Genomic DNA, 20,529 nt, shown 5'->3' with positions numbered 1-20,529 from the left:
TGGATAAATGCCTAGTAGTGCAATTGCTGGGTCACAGGGTAGTTCTATTTTTAGTTTTTTGAGGAACCTCCATACTGTTTTCCAGAGTGGCTGCACCAGCTTGCATTCCCACCAGCAGTGCAAAAGAGATCCTCTTTCTCGGCATCCTCGCCAACATCTGTTGTTGCCTGAGTTGTTAATGTTAGTCATTCTGACAGGTGTAAGGTGGTATCTCATTGTGGTTTTGATTTGTATTCCCTGATGATGAGTGATGTTGAGCATTTTTTTCATGTGTCGGTTGGCCATCTGGATGTCTACTTTGGAGAAGTGTCTATTCATGTCTTTTGCCCATTTCTTCACTGGATTATCTGTTTTTTGGGTGTTGAGTTTGAGAAGTTCTTTATAGATTTTGGATACTAACCCTTTATCTGATATGTCGTTTGCAAATAAATATCTTCTCCCATTCTGTTGGTTGCCTTTTAGTTTTGCTGATTGTTTCCTTTGCTGTGCAGAAGCTTTTTATTTTGATGAGGTCCCAGTAGTTCATTTTTACTTTTGTTTCCCTTGCCTCCGGAGATGTGCTGAGTAGGAAGTTGCTGCAGGCAAGATCAAAGAGGTTTTTGCCTGCTTTCTTCTCGAGGATTTTGATGGCTTCCTGTCTTACATTGAGATCTTTCAACGATTTTGAGTTTACTTTTGTGTATGGTGTAAGAAAGTGGTTCAGGTTCATTGTTCTGCATGTCGCTGTCCAGTTTTCCCAGCACCACCTGCTGAAGAGACTGTCTTAAGGCATTCACATTTTTGCATCAGTTCTTTGAAACTCAATTCCCACAGGGTTATGCAGAGAGGGCCAGATGAGGTCTGCACACACAGTATGTTGCATTATTACAAAAGCTTAGGGAACCCAAATCTCTTAAAATGTACAGCAAGCACACCTGCCCTCAGTCCCGAAAGAAGATATGCTATCTGTGTCCCAAGGCTATAAGCAAACTGGCCCTTCGCTCCAAAGAATCACTAACTCTATATTTCAAGGCTGTTCACTATAAAAACATCCTTGAAAACATAGTCTGGAATAAAGGACATTCAGTGCTATGCTTGCAAGATATGCAAAAAATGGAAGAGATCAATGAAGAATTGTTTCCCCACACGTATATGCCCAGGGGTGGGATTGCTGAGTCAAAGGAGCTGGCATAGATTTAGCTTCAACGGATACTGAAAAAAAAAAAAAAATTCCCCAAGTGATTGTATCATTTTACACGCCCATGAGCAGGTGTATGAGAGTTTCAATTGCTCCGCACCCTTGCCAACACTTGGTACTGTTGGTCTGTTTCATTTGAGCCATTGTGGTGTGGCCATACCTTTGTCCCTTTCAGGGACTCTTCCACATATCAGGCCTGCTTAGGTGTTATAATGATGGTACAAACCATCATGAATATCACTGCCATGGGCAGCGTGGATCGGAGGCTCTGGGGAAACAGAAAGACACACAGGGCAAACTTCCCTCAGGAAACAGGCTTTAAAGATATAGAAAGTATGAGATCGCTCCTAGGCAGGGAGCTGGTCTCAAGGGAAGGCACAACCTACCCAGTGCCATTCAGGCCGTGCCAGCACGGTGACGGGCCTCAAAAAGAGACCCTCAGTGGAGCAAAGAGGGATGAGCAGGTGGAAAAGGTGGGAGGACCAAGGGCCAGACCTGCTTGTAGGATTAACCTTTGTAGCAGCATTGCATTGACCAAAATGCTAGCGGGTGACGACGATGATGAAGGTGACAGTAATCATTTACTGAGGTCCACCAATGTTCCAAGCACTAAGCGGGGCTCTTTACACACATTAAACCTCTCTCTATGTTGCAACCAGCATCCATTGGCCAGTGATGAGATGGAAATAGTAAAAGGCTTTTGCTAGTGAAAACACCGGTCTCGGGTGAGAATTTTCAGGGAGCTTTACAGGAGATTTGGAAGGGCTTTGGTGTTTTTATGATTTCATCTAACTCAGCTATGGGCCTACGAATTACGCAGGGTGAATTTCCTTAGCTCACATCTCCACCCACTAGCCAGATAAAGATAATAGTAGTGAACACAATGATAACTTAGGTAAGGATATCTCCTTACTTGGGGCCAGATACTATACAATGTACTTTGCATCTCATTCAGTCCTCACTTCAACCCTATGGCATCATAATCCCCACCTTATAAAGAAACTGAAGGACAGGGAGGTTAATTAACGAGTCCACAGTCTCACGGGTTTTAGTAGCAAAGCCAGGATTCATTTCCAAGTTTGTCAGACTTCAAATATGTTTTCTTTCCACTCTGTAGCACCAACTTGCCATCTACTCTTGATCAAATGACACAGTTCCTATTTTAAGGACAAGCTTATAGGGAGGCCTAATCTGCTAAAGATCATTATTTGGGAATTTAGCCTGCTGTCAAAAGATGGCCTTTTGTGTGAAACGACCTGGTCCTCTGCTCTAGATCTGTGCATTTCTGGTATTAGCGTATGGATTGTGAGTTGACGATCATCCCGGAAGGACTAGAGGCCATATCCATGCCTGTGTGTAGACAGTGTTCCCTGACAGTGAAGCAGTTCCCAGTCTTAATCATCCAGGAAAGAGGCGAGTTCTCAGGGAGGAAACCAGAATTCCTAGTTCTGGGGGTCCTAGGCATGCAGAGAACCTCTGCTTCTCTCACAGCCTGGACATGATGGGCCTAGAAGCCTTTGAGGAGGACAGTGTGCAGGCGTGAATTCATCAGTGGTGGGAAATCTGGAGGCTGGGAGCCAGGATGGACGGGCCAGGAAGTCCTGGAGGACAGGCCTAACATTATGCACAGTAAGCTAGGCCTGACCCTAAGCATGAGCCCACTTTGAAAGTTAGAGTGAGCTCAGGAATGCTTCTGGTACATCTTACTCTGAATCTGCAAATCAGTAGTTCAGAGATACTACTGATGCAGGGATCAAGGACACACCTGAACGAATGCCTGTCTCCATTGCCTTCCTAGTTCCCTGCAGACACGAGAAGTTCCACGGTTTCAGCAGCCACAGGTTGGGAGAAACCCAGCAAGTCACAGCTGCCCAAAACTCTGACGGGGAGACCGGGGCAGGGTGTCAGGAATGACGACAGTCACACCGACATTCCAGTGACAGGGACACTTCACTCGGGTCCTCTAAGATGGAAGAGCTTAAGACCAAGAGGAAATTATTCATTCATTTGAAGAAAAAAAAAATTGCTGTTCTCTTTTAGGTACCAGATAATGTTCTAGAGATACAGTAGTTAACCAAGATAGCCAAGCTCCTAGTCCCAAGAAACTTACATTACAGTAGAGAAGACAGTACAGTGCACACGCGTAGATATATGACCTATACTATATGTACATTATAGTTCCATAGTGTTGATAAATGCCATGGAGCAAAATAAATTAGAGTAAGAGGATGGAGAGAGGTTTTTTGTAAGTGAAGGGGAGGGAAGGCAGCCTCAGATTGAAGGTACTTGCGGAGCAGCGCTGCAAATGAAGTGGGAGAGAGACCCAGCATGGGTATCTGATAGTGTTCTAAACAAAGAGATCATGCAAAGGCCCTGTGACAGGTGGAGACAGCACGGTTAACGCACAAAAAGTGGTAAATTGTTTAGAGCAAAGGGAGCAAGGAGGATATGGGTGGGAAAAAGGCGAGGCCAGGGAGTTAGCTGGGAGCCAGAGTGTGTCAGCTCTTGGTGGCCATGATAGGGATCTTTGGCTTTATTCGGAATGGGATGGAAACCCATTAAGATACTTGGTGAGACAAATTACAGTCCGAATGAGGCAAGAACGGACACAGGGAGACTCATGTATTAGTTTCCCAGGGCTACCATACAATTATCACCGGCTTGATGGCTCAAAATAACAGAAAATTTCTCACACCGTTCTGGAGGCCAAAATTCTGAAGGAAGGTGTTTTGGTCTTTTGGGTGAAATGACCTGGTCACTTCCCCTCTGAAGGGCCACATCCTCTCTGAAGGCTCTAAGAGAAAATCCTTCACTGTTTCTTCTGGTTCTGGTAGCTCCAGGCATTCCTTGGCTTGCAGCCACATCATTCCAACTTCTTCCCTGATCTTTACATGGTCTTCTCCTCTGCGGCTTTCTCTTCCGCCTACGTCTCCTCTTCCATCGCTTCTAAGAAAGCTTGCTGTTAGATTGAGGGCCTATCTGGATAATCCAGGATGATTTCATCTCAAGATCTTGAACTTATTTACATCAGCAAAGCCCCCTTTTGCTCAGATAAAGTCACATTCACAGGTTCCAGAAGTTAGGAGGTTGACCTATTTTAGGGGTCCACCTTTCAGCCCCACGACAACTAGTCAGGAGGCTCTGGTAAAGCCCTGAGAGGTAATGAGGGAGATTTGCCCTAGGGGAGTAGCAGCCAGATGGTGAAAAGTGGTCAGATTATGCTAGTATAACAGGTCAATGGGGAGGGGTCGTTCATTCGTCTTCTCCAAAAATGTTTCTGGGGAACCTACCACGTTCCTACGCTACTGTCACTGGGGATACAGCGGGGTTAACACAGATATAATGCTTGCCCACCTGGAGCTTACCTCATGGTCTATCAGGAAACCTGGACCTTGAATAAGCGTGTTGTGTGTTACAAAGGAAATATACCAGCAACAGACCAACCTATTGAGAGTTTGGAACGCGCCGAGGAGGAATACAACTTAGCCAGGACAAAGGGTGCTCCAGGCGAAAAGGATGAGGAAGGTACGGAGCTCTGGCAGAGCAGGCTGAATCTGTGGGGTCCCTGGAGACCAGGGGAGCAGCCTGGCCACCAGAAGGTCCGAGAACACCGAGGACACACCTCTGCCCCTCACAACTTGTGACGTCGGCCTGTGGGCACGTAGCCATTTTCAGCAAGAGGCCCCCGTCCCAGGTTCTGGCACCGGCTCCTACTGTACCCATAACCCTGAGCGGCACTGATGCCCGCAGCCTGAGCTTGTGCAGACTGGGCGAAGTGGTTCTCCCAGCAGGCTGGGCACACCCCCCTTGCGTCACTCCCTCCTTCCTTCTAAGGAGATGCTCACGTTCACGGGGCTTCGATTCATTTATTTTTAACCTTTATTTTTATTATTGTTATTATTTTTTTAATGTTTATTTATTTTTGAGACAGAGACAGAGCATGAACAGGGGAGGGGCAGAGAGAGAGGGAGACACAGAATCGGAAGCAGGCTCCAGGCTCTGAGCTGTCAGCACAGAGCCCGACGCGGGGCTCGAACCCACAAACCGAGAGATCATGACCTGAGCGGAAGTCGGCCGCTTAACCGACTGAGCCACCCAGGGGCCCCTATTTTTAACCTTTAAACGGCTCACCCAGGCACCGGGTTTCGCTTGCCAAATGCAGATATAAAAATGTCACTACACGAAAAGTTGCTTTTAAGAAAAAGCCCTTTCATCTGCAAGATTCAAAATACTCATTAGCAGGCTCAAAATCTCGCAGATGAAAGGCAGAGCCAGAGAGTAAATGAAGACGGACAGGCACTCCTCTGACTACGTGGTGGGACTGCAGGCCCACCCCTGACGTTTGCAGGGCTCAAGGCCAAAGTGCAGATGGAGGTCCACACGCTTCCAAGTTCAGATACTTATGAGTACAAATCAAGGTAAGAGACTCTTAAAATATGTTCTATCCTCCCCCTTTAGGAATTCCCCCTTCGGAGTGATCTGCATGGCCACGACCCCCAGCCAGTGGCCTGTGTCGCTTTCTTCGTCATGAGGCTTAGTCTGGCACTGTGACAGGTCCCAGGCAAAGGCAAATGAACCTCCACAGGCCATACATCCCAACTCTGTGCATATCCCCCGAAATAGTCATCCATGGGCCATATCTCATGTCTAACGGTCCACCTTCTGGATGTTGGGTCCCAGAAATAGCACAGCTACAGGACGTTGACTTAGAGCCATTTGGTAGGGAATACAGGATCTCCTTTATCTGGAGTGTGGTCTCCACGGGTCGGTTCAAGGGCTCCGGGCAGGCACAACCCATTAGTGCCTCACCTCAAGAGGAGGGGTATAGCCGGAAGAGTATATGGGTGCATTCAGCCTTTTGCTACGTCAGCGGTCTTGCCGAGGTATGGGAGGGGAAAATGGGTCTAGATCAGTCTAGCAAGTGGACAGATTTCCTGGGTTGATCGAGCAGCCTGTCCTTCTCAAACAACTTGTAAAGAGCAATCTGCTATTAATAAAAGGAATGTCTGAGGCTTAGAGTAATCTCTGTAAAAAAAGTAAAAGCAAATAAAGTACCCCTCTGACATGAAAAGTTTGTTCCTCAAGGCTTTTATTTTATAGCCTACGACAGCAGCTGAGCACTGTCCTCAGTGTCCTCCTCCCGGCCAGAGCCCCGCGCCTACTCTGCGTCCCATCACCGCTGGGTTCTGGGTAAGGGGCTGCCAGGAGACCTTCCCGATAAGCCCACAGCCGTGGACTCACAAGGACACACACACACCCCTACGCACTCCTGAGAATGTAGCAGCCGAAAATAAAAGGCACAGGACAGGGCCTCCACCTGAAAACAAACAGCCTTTCCAAGGATACGGTCCAGAACAGGGTTCCATTTATACATCATTCACACATTCGTTTACTCCAGCAACAAAAGCTGATGGAGAGTTTACCCGATGCCAGATACGTCCGAGTGCTGGATTTGCCCATCACTGGGCTAGGCACTGGGCAAACTAAATACGGCCCCTGCCCTCAATGGCGTCCACCCCAGCTGAGGAGAGAAGGCCGCGAGCTAGTAATTTCAGCGTGAGCTGGACAGGTCTTAACTGCCACTTGACTCCACAGGGCAGAGAGAGAGAGGCGGCATCCACCTTACAGAGGCTTATTGGTCTCAGACAACATCAGTCGGGACTGTGGCTGAGCCACCTAAATGCTACAAAGGACAAGAGCCAACATGATCCTCGTACGTGAAGGTGTCACTAATAGCCCGATGGATGGCACAAATACGTATCAAGCATCTATCGCGTGTCAGGCACCATGTGAGCAGTGAGGACGTGTGAGCAACAAGTCCCCATCCTGAAGGCTCTCAAAAGGCAGGAAACTATGTATAAATCAACCAGCCCCGGGCAGCCAAGAGCCAGGGCCTAGGAACTAAAGAAGGGCCCTGAGGGCTCAAGATCTGAGTCCTAGGTTTTGTTCTCAAAATGTCACCCACATATTCCTTCCCCGCTCCTCACAGAGTGAGACTGTCCTGGATGTATACCCGACCAGGCGGGTCAAGAGGCTTTCGAAATCATAGGACTGGTGTGCGTACAGACGCGTGTATGGACCCCTCTCACTGCTCTTTGCCCATGGACCTTGGTTCTTAAAAAGTTTGGTTCAGGGGCGCCTGGGTGGCTCAGTCGGTTGAGCGTCCGACTTCGGCTCAGGTCATGATCTCATGGTCCGTGGGTTCCAGCCCCGCGTCGGGCTCTGTGCTGATGGCTCATAGCCTGGAGCCTGTTTCAGATTCTGTGTCTCCCTCTCTCTCTCTGACCCTCCCCCGTTCATGCTCTGTCTCTCTCTGTCTCAAAAATAAATAAATGTTAAAAAAAAAAATTAAAAAAAAAAAAGTTTGGTTCAGCAAAATTTTCATTTTCATTGTCCTCTTTTCCAATTAGTTAACGGCATACATATATCCCAAGGCCCAAGCCTTCTGTGTGTCTGCTAACCCATGTCTCCCTGCTGAATTTACATAATTTTGCTCATCGGTAAAAGAAACTGTGTGTGCAGTGATGTAACGGAGGCAAGAACCAGGTATTCTTAGAGATGGGCCTTGACTCGGTGGCCAGATACAGCAATGTTTAGGGAATAAGCTTCCAGGCCCACCCCTACAGTGAAGGATCTCTGTGCAATACTTAAACCGATCTTCATGGCTTGAAAACCACGAATTTCATACAGGCAAGTCCATTTCTAGCCTTTGTTATTCTGACTAACTAACCACCAATTTCACCAACGAAAGCCTCTGCGAAATGTTAATTAGCAGCATCTGGTGTGGATCAGAAATATGGATACTGAGGCAATGGCAGTTGTCATCTCTGGAGTGTGGCCTTCCTGCTAAAGTGTTGGACGATCACCTCAAAGAGTGACTTCCTGATTAGGGAACTGATAGCCTCTACAGTCTGGTTAAAAAGGTACACGTTTATACCACATCCCTCCCACTAAAATATTTCAAAGAAAATCATGGACATTACCATGCTGTCCACAGGAAGATCTCATCCATCTGTGTCCCAAGTATAACTAAGTCTGGGGGAAATGGAGCATGGGACACATTCTCTAATGAAGATGTTCTATCCCAGGTGACAAGAGTCCCGCTGTTGTTTTCTGCTCTCAGCTTATTTTTTGACTGCTTGGAAGGCATTCCAGAGTCCTCCTGGGTTTTGTGGGCACGTCTACAGTCACGGTACGTTTTGACAAAAAGAGGGGAAGGGCCAAGGTGTCCGGGGAAAATAGAACAGGCAACGCTCAGCCTTCAGCCTTGACTGTCCCTCCTGGAAAGAGCGAGAATTTTTAGGCACTGCAGAGTGGGACCTAGGGGTAGCTAACAATTATTCCCTCTTCTTAGCAGCCCTGATTACAAACTTGGTGCAGGCCTTGACGTTATCCCCAAACTCTGATACCTACCCTGAAATTTTACCCCCTCTCCCACCTGCTTTTCGGCCCTGGGTGTGAAACGCACTGATAAGCATGTTGCTCTCCCCTCCCCTACAACCCCCCTTAAGTTGCTCTCATAAAAGAGACTTTGCGTGAGCAAAGTCTAAGCAAATGCCTGTCATTTGAAATTGGGTGCAAACCCTCCCCCAGCTGAAATACAGTAGCAAGCAGGGCTTGCTGGCCACAGAGAGCAGAAAGGGTCATGAGATTTTCCAGGGGCAGTTGTCCTCTTTGGAGGCCAGGATTTGGAGAGAGAGCCATTACCAACCATAGGAGTGTGGCTGATCAAATTAAGGAAGGCGTTTTTTAAATTCAATTACACCCTCAGCGGAAATGGTCTCACTAATGCTTGGGGAAAGAATTATACCCAGTCCATAAAGCCTAACACTTCTAAACCCAATTTTGCACATTATTCTAAAGGTTAATTCAAGATCTCTCTTCCAAATGGGAAGTTAAATACAGCCAATGGGAGGAAGGCATCTGCTGACTGACTGAGGAGTTTATCAGCCTGTAAGAGTTCATTAGTTTTAATTAGCGTAATCACTAATGTTGCATTAACAGTTTAGTGAAGGAAAGTAATTACTCACACATCCACTGTATTAGATGGGAAGATTAGAATTCATTTTCCAAAACGATTAGCATTTGCCAATTAAAAGAATCCTTTCTCCCTGCCAGAAACCCTGTGACCTCACTCACCCGAAGATAGTTTAAACGAAACATATTTTGCATCAGAAAATGGAGCAGGAAGAAGGGGAAGAATTAAGGCTGGGTTTATTCCTAGAGCCTTCTTGGCGCACAGCGATTGCAGGGGCTCCCTGAGTTGATAGTGTCCTACTCTATTTGCATAGTCATTCACTTCAGTGGCTTCAGATTGTGCCCTGGGCTTTGTCACCCAGCAGCAATTAAAAAATGAAAAGGCTAGTGGAAGATGAGGCCGAAGGAAGCAAGGAAGCAAGATGGAAGGGCCGTTGCTAAGGTCCTCTGGTTGGACAAGAGTGGGACTTACCACCGGCCCCATCCTGAGCGCGCAGGAGCGCTCTACCGCAGGAAGCTGTGTCTCTTGGGCCCCTTAATGACTTCCCCTGAGCACCGGTGATATCTTGCCGCCTCTGGCTGCTCTCCGGCACCACGGCCACCTCTCCTCCATCTCTGCCAGGACCCCCAGAGACCCATTTCTGCGACGGGAATTTCAGGATGTTCTGCCATCATGGGTCTGTGTTGGGACAGGAGGCCCCAGGCCAAGTGCAATGTTGGGGTTTCCAGGCCCTTATGTTGGCCTGTGTTCAGTCCAGAGTGCTGCCCAAGTGCAAAGATCATCTGGCCAGGACAGACACAGGCAGGCATGGACTGAGGCAGAAGGCCACCGGAAGTAATCACCCAAATCCACATCTAAAGGGAAATGCCATCTTGATGTAATACTTAATAACAAGTATTGCAATACTTGTAATAATTTGATGTAGTTATTAAAGCTGTCTCACAAGCATTATTTCCTTCGATCCCCAAACAACCCTCTGAGATAAATATTTTGTTGATAGGGAAACTGACTTAATCAGGGCTACGGGACAAATAAACAGTGAAACAGAATAGAGTCTGCCGACATCCAGCCTGTGATCATCACAGACTCTGATCTCTGTCACCTTTGACTGATCTGGGCTCTGTTCCCAGTGGCACCCCTTATAAGCCACGTCACCTTGGGCAAGAGACTCAACATCTCTAGGTTTCTTCATCTGCAAGACAAATATAATATGTTTCTCTAGTGATTATTGTAAAGACAAAGTGAGAGAGAGGAGCTTCTCAGAGGCTGGGAGAGGGGACCGCGTCTGGGGCTTTCCGTGAGAGGCCGAGACCGGTCCTCTTGAGCCCAGCAGACGAACCCCACTGCCAGGCCTGAGTCTGTTGGAAAGACCTGGGGGGACCCTGGCATGTGGCCGACAGTGTGCGAGCCCTGGGCTTTTGTACGTTCCCAAGGGATATGAGAAACTCCCCTTCTCCTACTGACTGAATGGTACATGCCACCAGCAGGCAGGTAGGAGCTAAGCCAGATTTAAGTTTTTCATTTGTTTTTTAAAGAGGAATTGATCGGGGCGCCTGGGTGGCTCGGTTGGTTAAGCGTCCGACATCCGTTCAGGTCACGATCTCACGGTCCATGAGTTCGAGCCCCGCATCGGGCTCTGTGCTGACAGCTCAGAGCCTGGAGCCTGTTTCGGATTCTGTGTCTCCCTCTCTCTCTGACCCTCCCCTGTTCATGCTCTATCTCTCTCTGTCTCAAAAATAAATAAACGTTAAAAAAAATTAAAAAAATAAAGAGGAATTGATCTTTCCTGTGAAAAATTAAATGAAGTAATTATGCAAAAAAATACCAACTTTCCAAGTGCCTAATTCTTAGCAGAGGTTACCTACTAGTCAGTCCCCTTTCCTATATTTAACACGAAAGAGGAAGTCAGACCCATCACTAGCAGGATTCTGGAACACAGCCCCCCTCTTGGGCCTGGCAGGGGTGCAGGATGGGTGACGGCATGCTGCCCCTCCGCTTCCGCCCAGGAACACCGCAGGAACCACGGAAAGGCCCCTGTGGCGCACGCCCCAGGTCGGCTGCCGTCCCCGGGCAGGGCACAGAAACTGGCAGCTGGAGCTAACAACCCCAGAGCAGAGCTGGTGCAATGCCCGCCTCTAAGTCACCCGGGCCACAGGGCAACCCGCACACCATGTGGGGGGTGTATACGCAGTGGAGGGGGGTGAGGCCCAGGATACCCTAAAGAAAGGGAAGCCAGCCAGGTCTCCACCATTAGCCATCCTCGAGCCCAGGGAGACGGGCACCCTGGCAGCCACAGTGGCACGAGTCAGAAGGTAGACCTTCACCCTCAAACTCTCCACATTGGGGACGAAAGGAACCGAGAGGAGGAGGCAAGGGTCCAAAGGCACCTGCAGTCCTGATAGGGCTTGGAGACCCGGGGCACAAGGGACACGGTGCCTGAGTTCCGCCCAGAGGCCGGCTGCCCCGGGATGGCCTCGTGCCCCGAGCGCCCCGCGAGGTGCCACCTCACTGCACGGCCCCGGTCCCGCAGGCTAATTCAAGGAACCCGAGCTGGAACTCCAGGAATGGAGGAGGAGCTGGAGGCAGGGAGAGCTTCAGGGAGGGAGAAGCGGGGGAGCAGGGCTGCCATGTTCAGAGTCAGGGGGGTGTCAAAACGGCCAAGCTTTGTAACCTTGGGCACGCTACCACGGAAGCCGGTTTCTTCAACTGAAAAATAGGAACCGTAGTCCTCGGGTCACAGGGAGGACCCTTGCGAAAATCACAATTAATGAGGCGCACGCTGATGTCTCTGCCACCCACAGCCAGAAACACAGTTCATCCTGCTCACAGCTGATCCCCCTAAGCACCCTCACGGTCCGGCCAGAGAAGGTATTCAATCAGTGTTTACTGATACCTGATCAGAAAGAGCCATCACAGCTCCTGGGGCAGGGGCGGGTGTTTGTGGACACACTGCCACGAGGAACAAAGGATCGGGAGAGTCTCGGGGTGGAGGCTTCCTCGCATTGAGCCCCTGGGAAGCTGCTCTGGAGCAGTGAGCCTGGAACAGGGCAGAAATGTGCTCGCTGGGGGGGGGGGGGGGGGGGGGGGGGCGATCGGGGGTAAGGGCGAAGTCCCGGGAGTCACAGATGAGGCTCCCTCCCTGGGAACTGTGGCCCAAGTTGCACATCATCAGCTCTGCATCCCTCCTGAGGACCCAGGGGAGGGCACCCAACACGGCACAACCCCTGAGGACCCAGGGGAGGGCACCCAACACAGCACAACCCCTGAGGACCCAGGGGAGGGCACCCAACACGGCACAACCCCTGGCAGCACTGGAAGGACAAACAGGCACTTACCGCAGCGTTGTTCTAATAAGAATAGCAATGGGGGCGCCTGGGTGGCTCAGTCGGTTAGGCAGCCGGCTCATGATTTCAGCTCTGGTCATGATCTCACAGTTCGTGAGTTCGAGCCCCACGTCGGGCTCTGTGCCGACAGTGCGGAGCCGCCTGGGATTGTCTCTCTCCCTCTCTCTCTCTCTCTCTCTCAAAATAAATAATTAAACGTAAAAAAATATAATAATATCAATGATAAGAAAGGGAGGGGAGGAATTCCATTGGCTTCTAATGCCTGCACAAAAATATTAGCGGTATTAAAAAAGCAAAAAAAAAAATTGCTTTTTGTCTTTATGACTAATGACCATCATAATGCACGTTGAAGGGGGAAATTGCCTATTTGTTTCAGTATTTTGTTAAGGAATCAGAAAGACATAAATATTGTCTTTTCTTGGACTGAAGTTTCAGAATCTCAACCACCCAAGGCATCTACCTCATTTTTTTTTAAGGGTTTGTTTTTGTTTTTTTTTTTTTAACATGCTGTTAGCTTTGGAAAATATCTTCTTCGCGAAAGGAATTTTTTGCAGGAGCTTCCGTTTTTAATTGGCACAATTTAGATCCTATACCAAAATGACACGACGTGGAGAAGATTTAACAATGTCTCAGCACCTAGATCTGGCAAGACCTTCAGAACAATTTAATTGTGTCTCATGAAAGCATCTGTCAAATCGGATAATCACAAGTGTTGGCGAGGACGGGGAGACACTGGAATCCTCTTACCCGGCCGACGGGAATATAAAACGGTGCTGCCACTTTGGAGAACAGGCTGGCAGTTTCCCCTCGTTTCTGGTGGGGTGGTGGTTTTAATATTTATTTATTTTGAGAAAGAGAGAAAGAGAGAGAACGCATGGTGTGCTCAGGGGAGCAGCGAAGGCATGCAGAGAGGGAGACAGGGAATCCCCAGCAGGCGCTGCATGGCCAGCCCAACGTGGGGCTCGAACTCACGAACTGTGAGATGGTGACCGGAGCCGAAATCAAGAGTCGGATGTTCAACCGACCCAGCCACCCGGGTAGCCCCCGCCCCTTGGTTTTTTTTTTTTTTTTTTTTTTTTTTAAGAAACAAAGCTTTCGCCGTCTGCTTTCCACTCTTGGCAGAACCTGGGGAGTCTCAGCCAGGCTGAGGGACTGGCCTCAGCCACTAACACTCTCCTCTCTCCCGCAGTATGTGTCCAGCCGACGCGCCGTCACTCAGAGCGCACCAGAGCAAGGCGGCTTCCCCCCTCACCACCTCACCCACCACCACCGCCCCCACCGCCCCCACCACCACCTCCGCCACCACGCCCGCCCCCACCACCTCCGCCACCAGGAGGCGGGGCTGCACGCCGCCCAGGTGACACCCTGCATGTGCCCCTTGTTCTCCTGCCAGTGGGAAGGCCACCTGGAGGTGGTGGTGCCCCACCTGCGGCAGATGCACAGGGTTGACATCCTTCAGGGAGCGGAGATAGTCTTCCTGGCCACGGACATGCACCTCCCCGCCCCAGCCGACTGGATCATCATGCACTCCTGCCTCGGCCACCACTTCCTGCTGGTGCTCAGGAAACAGGAGAGGCACGAAGGGCACCCCCAGTTCTTTGCCACCATGATGCTGATCGGGACCCCCACCCAGGCCGACTGCTTCACCTACCGCCTGGAGCTCAACAGAAACCACCGGCGTCTCAAGTGGGAGGCCACCCCCCGGTCCGTGCTCGAGTGCGTGGACTCGGTGATCACTGATGGGGACTGCCTCGTCCTCAACACCTCCCTGGCCCAGCTCTTCTCCGACAACGGCAGCCTCGCCATCGGCATCGCCATCACCGCCGCCGAGGTCTGCTCCGCAGAAGTCGAGGTGTGAAGCCAAAGGCCAACTGACGTTCCCGCACGGCCCCCCCTCCGCCAAGACACTCTGCCTGTGGCCCTGGGATCCCCAGTTGCCGGGACTCCAGGCTCCTTTTTATTCTTCTCCCTCCTTCCCTCCCTTCTTTTTTTTTGTCTCAGGTACTTTGTGGTACTTAGTCTTTGTCTGCCATGGGCATTTTAATAGGTAAACATCCTGTGATTCAAGACCTTGGTGTGATGTTTGTCCTGATTTGTCGGTAGAGTTTTCTAGAGCATTTCTAATCCACTTTGATCAGGAGGGTTATTTCCTGCCACCCCCAGGTCCCTCCTCCGCTGCTCCCCCAATGAGCGAAAGCCACCGAGACTGCAAAGCGGACCGTTGGGGTTGAAAGGAGATTTGGTGTCCCAATCATTTCTTCCTTCTCTTTTCAGTCTATTTTGGACCAAGCCAGCCCTGAACTGTGTGAGGACAGCAGGTTGGGGAAGGGGACCTGGCCAGCTCTGAGGTGTATTCCAGACCAACCAGACGCAACTCTGACAGCTTCCCAGCTGTCCCAGAACCTTAGGGTCAGGGCTAAGCTGCCTGGACACGAGGACGTGGCATCACCTCTGAAGGCCAGGGAACCGGGCTGGAGGTACCACGACGCCATGAGCCCTCCGGTTTGATCCTGGGGCTCGAGGGGGTGCACAGATGCTGAACCCTCTGTTGGGCGGGCTGCTGTGGGCTTCCTGTCGGCCTGGGCCATGGTTTCTTGCTCTGGAATCAAAGTCCTCTTGGTTTTTGTGATTTTGTGAAAACCTCTTTGCCCTCTGTGGAGTGAGTAGGAAAGAAGAATAGGCAAGATGCAAGGGAAGGGAAGCAGCTGAGAAAACAAAAGATAAAATTAATCTCCCAGCTCGGGGAGGGCGTTCTCTCTGTAGAGAGTTTTATTATCAAATTGTAAAATCCATTGATCTTTTCACTAGGGTAGAACACTTTGGTATCATGCAAAGGACCCACTTGACTCTTGATAGTCAGTAAGGCGGAACCACGACTTAGCATCAAACATAAGGAATTTGGAGGGTGTGCAGGGGACCTCTGACTTCCGGGGGTCAGAGGTCACTCGTACGCCTAGGACAGGGGAAAAGGGGTCCTCTTTCCTTACTTTCAAAGTGCTCCAAGGGCCCCATTCGGCACACAAACGTTGTCACTGGTCAACTATTATTCAGCGCCCTGTTGCAGCGTGAATGAAAAGGTGACAAAATCCATCTTGCTTGTTATTGCTTTCTCTTATTTGCTTTCTCTTATTGCTTGCTTGTAGACTGCTTTCTCTTATTTGGCTGTCGCAACAATTCAGCACCTTCTTGTGGAAGTCTCTCTCGTGTAGTTGAAGAAAGTACGCGTGTTTAATCGACTTTGTCTCTTCTGTCCAAAGGTGAATACCTTTCGGCCTTCCCAGTGGGCCTCTTCTCCCCGCTGTTCGCTGTTTTGTTCTCTCCTTGGCTACTCTCCAGTCGCTGAAAAGCATGGCGCCCAAACCCCACACAACGCTCATTAGAACCGAGCGGGCCTTGGGCCGCCCAGAGGTTGCTCTTTGCCCTGTTCCCTCGGCGTCTTGGCTGCATCCGAGCCGGCCTCCAAACGAGTCCTTCGTTTCAGACGGCTTGGCCTGGCATCAGCAAGTCTTTCCCTCACCAAAAGTGTTGGATCCTGAGACACAACACCCTTCTCCCCCCAAGTCGGTATTCCTCCAGTCACCTATTCTGCCAACCCACACCGCGAGCACCGGTCAGTAGATTTCATAATGCAACCCCCTCTAGTCACACAGCAACCGCTCAGACCCTGGGGCCAGACTTTTGTTAGGTTAGACCCTAAGGGGGCCCGTAAACATCATGTCGCTGGCTGAGGCAAACATCAGGTCACAGTCCCAAGGAAAGGGTTGTAACCTGTTTGCTCTATCAGAAGATCCTTCCAGGACACCAGCTCTCCCCTCGTGCCACACAGCCCAGGAATCAAGCTGAGGCTGGTTGGCTGGTGCTGGGAGAGACTAGCCCGCTTGGCTCCTTCCTTTATTCCCAGGTCCTTCCTCCAAACCTCAGATCCCCTTGCCTGTAAGTTTGACACCTCGGGAAGCCACAGTCCCTTCCCGGGTTTCTGATACTCAACTACTCTGAAACATTTATTGTAGCCTCACAGGTGCCCCAGGTACACAAACAAACAAAACCTCAACAAGAATATAATTTCAGTTCACAGGGGCCTTAGGATTCCTGCAAACATCACCTCTGCCTTCTTGTGCTGTTACCTGAGCCAGACTAGGAATAACTTCAGGTGATTATTACTGCACACAAGACTGTATTATGAATAAGTGACCCCAGATAGGAACTGGTATTTGGGTTCCTAGGAATGTTTAGAATTAAGGGTAGAAATGTTTTATTTGCATTCATCTATGGTGCTCCCAAGAAGGCCTGCCTCTCCATATCCAGATGTTGAGGAATTGAAAAGAGAGCAAACAAAAAGATAATAGAGAATTGAAAACGATACGAACAAAGTGTGTGGTGTGGAGCTTTATAACCACAAAGGGCCCCCTCGTTTGAATCTCGGGTTAATCCTTATTGGCATCCTCGATAGACTAGAAAAAATGAGAGATTCTGAGACACGAAATGACCTTCCCAAGGTCACACGTCAAGTGGGTGGGACCATGACTAGAACCTAGCCAACTGCCTACAGATTTGGTATTCTTGAAAAAGACCGACCCCAAATATTCAGCAGTATTCCCGCCTCATCAGTGGACTGTGGGCCTGAGGGTCAACTGGGTCTTTGTTCTGGGATACCTGAGGGATCAGGGAGAGAGAGACTGGAGTGGATTTGCTTTTAGATGGCAGCTCAACTTGAAGAAGCGGTCAACCTGGAAGCAGGGGATGGGGTGGCGGGAGTGAGAACTAGCTGTGGAGTCTTCGGGATCATTACCTACTCCAGGGTCCTCTTTCTTAGATTTCCAGGAATCTGTCCAGTGAATAGCCCAGGGATCCCATTGCCTCATTGACACCCAGGTGCTGACTTGATGACTCAACCTGCTAAGGAGTGTCTGTATTTTAAAAGCCTAGGGAGAAAGCCACACTTACAGCTAGAAATGAGTTACCGGTATTTAAATTTCAGGCATTTGTGAGAACGATTTTTTCAGGAGGTGTGGACATTCCTCCCCTTGAGGGAGGCCTACATAAATGGTGGATGCTGAAATGGAGGTCAGGCCATACAAAGCAGATTGTCTTTCACAGTCTTTGCCTGAATCTGCATCTGAGATAGATCCCATCACTACCCACGGCTACCTGGGACATTTTAAATGTTTTTATTTATTTTTGAAGGAGAGAGAGAGAGAGACGGAGCATGAATGGGGGAGGAACAGGGAGAGAGGGAGACACAGAATCAGAAGCAGGCTCCAGGCTCTAAGCTGTCAGCACAGAGCCCGAGGCGGGGCTCGAACCCACAGACTGTGAGATCATGACCTGAGCCGAAGCCAGACACTCAGCGGACTGAGCCACCCAGGCGCCTACCTGGGACATTTTAGAAAGGGGCCAGGTTAATAACAGTGCCCATGGCTACCATTTATTGGGGGTTTGTGACCCAGTAGGTTGACTATGTTGAATATAGTATCTCCTTTCATCCCATAACAGCCTTACGAAATGGGTACCGTTATTGCACCCATGAGAAATTTAAAGCTGAGAGAGTTAGGACCTTGTTTAAGGCCACACGGCTAGCAAGTGGTAGAGCTGGGTCTGGAGCCCACGGGTCTTGCTCCCACGTCCAGGCTGCTTCTGATCAATAACAACTTGTGTTATTTGTAGGAATTCTCGGACCCAAGGGTCAGAAACTCTGAATGGCAGAGAGGCCTTTTAGTACTAATTGTGCCCTTTGATTTCTCCTTTTCCCCCTGCTTTTCCCAGCCCAAGACAGGCTGGTGTGCTACAGCTGCTTTGGAAACCAGTTGTCACACGGTTTAGGAATTCTGCGAGCTGATTAAGCACGGCCATTACTAAAAATTAAATCGTCAATGTATAATTGGTTATATTAAAAACAGAAGTTAACAAATACTAAAAACTCAGCACTTCCTAATTATTTCAGGACTCCATTATTTTCTGTGCTCTTTAGATATGTAGATGTATAGATTCTTGACATCTGTCGTAATTGTATGGTGAACATAGTACACACTGACGTGCTACCAACCCCCCCTCAACCAAGTGACGTCACAGCCATAGCTTGAAATTGGCCGTGGTGGTAGTGTTGACACCACTGGCAACTGCCAAGAGCTATAAGCCAGGACCTTTCCCCCTAGGAGAACTAGATGTTAAACATTTACCAGCCCACCATTGCCAAGACATCTCGGATGCACACGGCATTGTGGAGGAGAGGGGACTTTGCAAGGAGAAGCAAAATCCTATTGGCCACACCGACAGAGACCCAGGTTACGGTCAAGCTAGCCGAACAGCCAATTATTGGGAAAACACAAAATATTCTGCAGAAGGGAGTCTGGGGCTTCTAAGCAACTTCAAGCACATTCCCTGCCCTACCTACTCCAGACCTTGCACTATTGCTCTTGGTGCAGGAAGTCCTACCTGATGAATTTCATGGAAAAGTCATGGCTCCTCAGAACTAGCCTATTGGCCGCCCCAATCTGCAAAATGAAATCAAGCTCTAAGAGACTGGAATGTCCTGTTGCTTGTTCTTACGGGTCATGTTTCTTATCTCTACCTGTGGACTAAAACCTCATCGAAAGCAATAGTTTGCTTTGAAACACACACACACACACACACACACACACACACACACACATACATATATTGAAATTAGTGATGGGAAATATCCTACATCTGAGATGGGCACCGTGAGCAGTGGTTTCAAACGTCACATAAAGTCTGTTACCATCAAAATAGGACCCTTGCGCAGCACAGCACAAAGCTGAGAGACAGAAAAGGTAACGAGTCAAGGGATACCACGTGAAGGACAGAGAGCCCCCAGCACCTTACTTTCCTGCTCTGTTTCTCTCCACTGCATCCCAGCAAAGGATCCTGTTCACAATCTACAGCCTACTCTAACCAATACTCTTTCCAAATTAAAGGCATGGTTCCTGCTAGGATAAAAGTCACAGGGAACTCCAGGCTGAGTGTCTGGAAGCATGCAGAATGTCAAGGTCAACAGGGAGTCAGTTACACTGATTCCAGTGATTTCGGCGTGAGGGATGGAAGAAATGAGGGTTGCTGAAGCTTCCACCTGGATCCAACTTCTGGTGGAAAGGGAAGGGACTATGGACCAAACATCACAAAACTATACTTCGATTAAAAGGTCAGCTACAAATAGCATCGAAAGTAGAGTCTCCCAACAGATTGCTAGGCTTTCAGATTATTTGTTCTGAAGATCTGCTCCAAGAACTAGTGAGTTCTCTGTTGTGCTCACCTGGAGAATGGCCAGCTAAAAAAAACCTCACTGAAAAGAGATCCAAGAGATCTGTTGTAGATAAGCATTGATTTTATATTCCTTCCCACATCAGGTTATCACATGGGTTATCTATATAGGTTAGAGTTTGTCTTTTCCAATACTGTATGAAAATATTTTACCTTGAGTACTATACAATACACACTCCCCTCTCTTTTTTTTTTTAACCTTTTTTTACGGCATTGAGATAAGAAAGAGAAATTGAGAATCATTTTACTTACCCTGAATTGATGTATACATATACTTTTCTAGGCTTTCTTACGGTGTTAAAGACAGCAAGAAGCAAACGTAGAATGAACGTTACTTTATCTCCACCCTGTCTCCCATGAAACGTGTCATTAAATTGCATTTGATACTGTTTCCTTGATCCTTTGGAGTTGTTTTTTGTTGGTGGTGGTGGGTTTTTTGTTTTTTGGTTTTTTTTTTCTCCCCACAGGCTACTGTGCAACATGCGGGGACAGAAACGAAATGCTACAAGGGAAAGTAATTATCAGAAATTCACCAGCTGCCATATTTGACTTATGTTTCATTATCTCCACCCCCCCTTTTCATTTTTGCCTCGATTTTAAAGTCATAATTGGATGTAAGGAAGACAGCGCTCCTAGAGGTGAATAAAAGCCCTGGCAACAAAGTTGCCCCCAACGCTATTTCAATGTATCGGGCAGCCCTGAGGGGACCAAAGCCTCCCTCACTGGACTCCAAAGAAAGAGACAGGCTTTCA

General features: G+C 48.9%; 1 protein-coding gene across 2 annotated transcripts in view; it reads left to right on the top strand.

Moving 5' to 3' along the window:
- Window positions 1-20,168, top strand: part of SIAH3 (siah E3 ubiquitin protein ligase family member 3) — a 75,302-nt gene extending 55,134 nt beyond the window's left edge. For both annotated transcript variants that reach the window (XM_053899344.1, XM_053899338.1), the window contains exon 2: window positions 13,689-20,168. In XM_053899344.1, coding sequence (XP_053755319.1) covers window positions 13,689-14,357 — 669 coding nt within the window. In that variant the 3' untranslated portion in view covers window positions 14,358-20,168. The remainder of the gene's footprint in view (window positions 1-13,688) is intronic.
- Window positions 20,169-20,529: the final 361 nt, after the last annotated feature.

This window comes from Panthera pardus, unplaced genomic scaffold, assembly GCF_024362965.1.
Source record: "Panthera pardus isolate Hobbes unplaced genomic scaffold, ASM2436296v1 HiC_scaffold_1, whole genome shotgun sequence".
NCBI classification, from domain to species: domain Eukaryota; kingdom Metazoa; phylum Chordata; class Mammalia; order Carnivora; family Felidae; genus Panthera; species Panthera pardus.
Note: the sequence above shows the minus strand (reverse complement) of the source record. Positions and strands in the feature narration are given on the sequence as shown.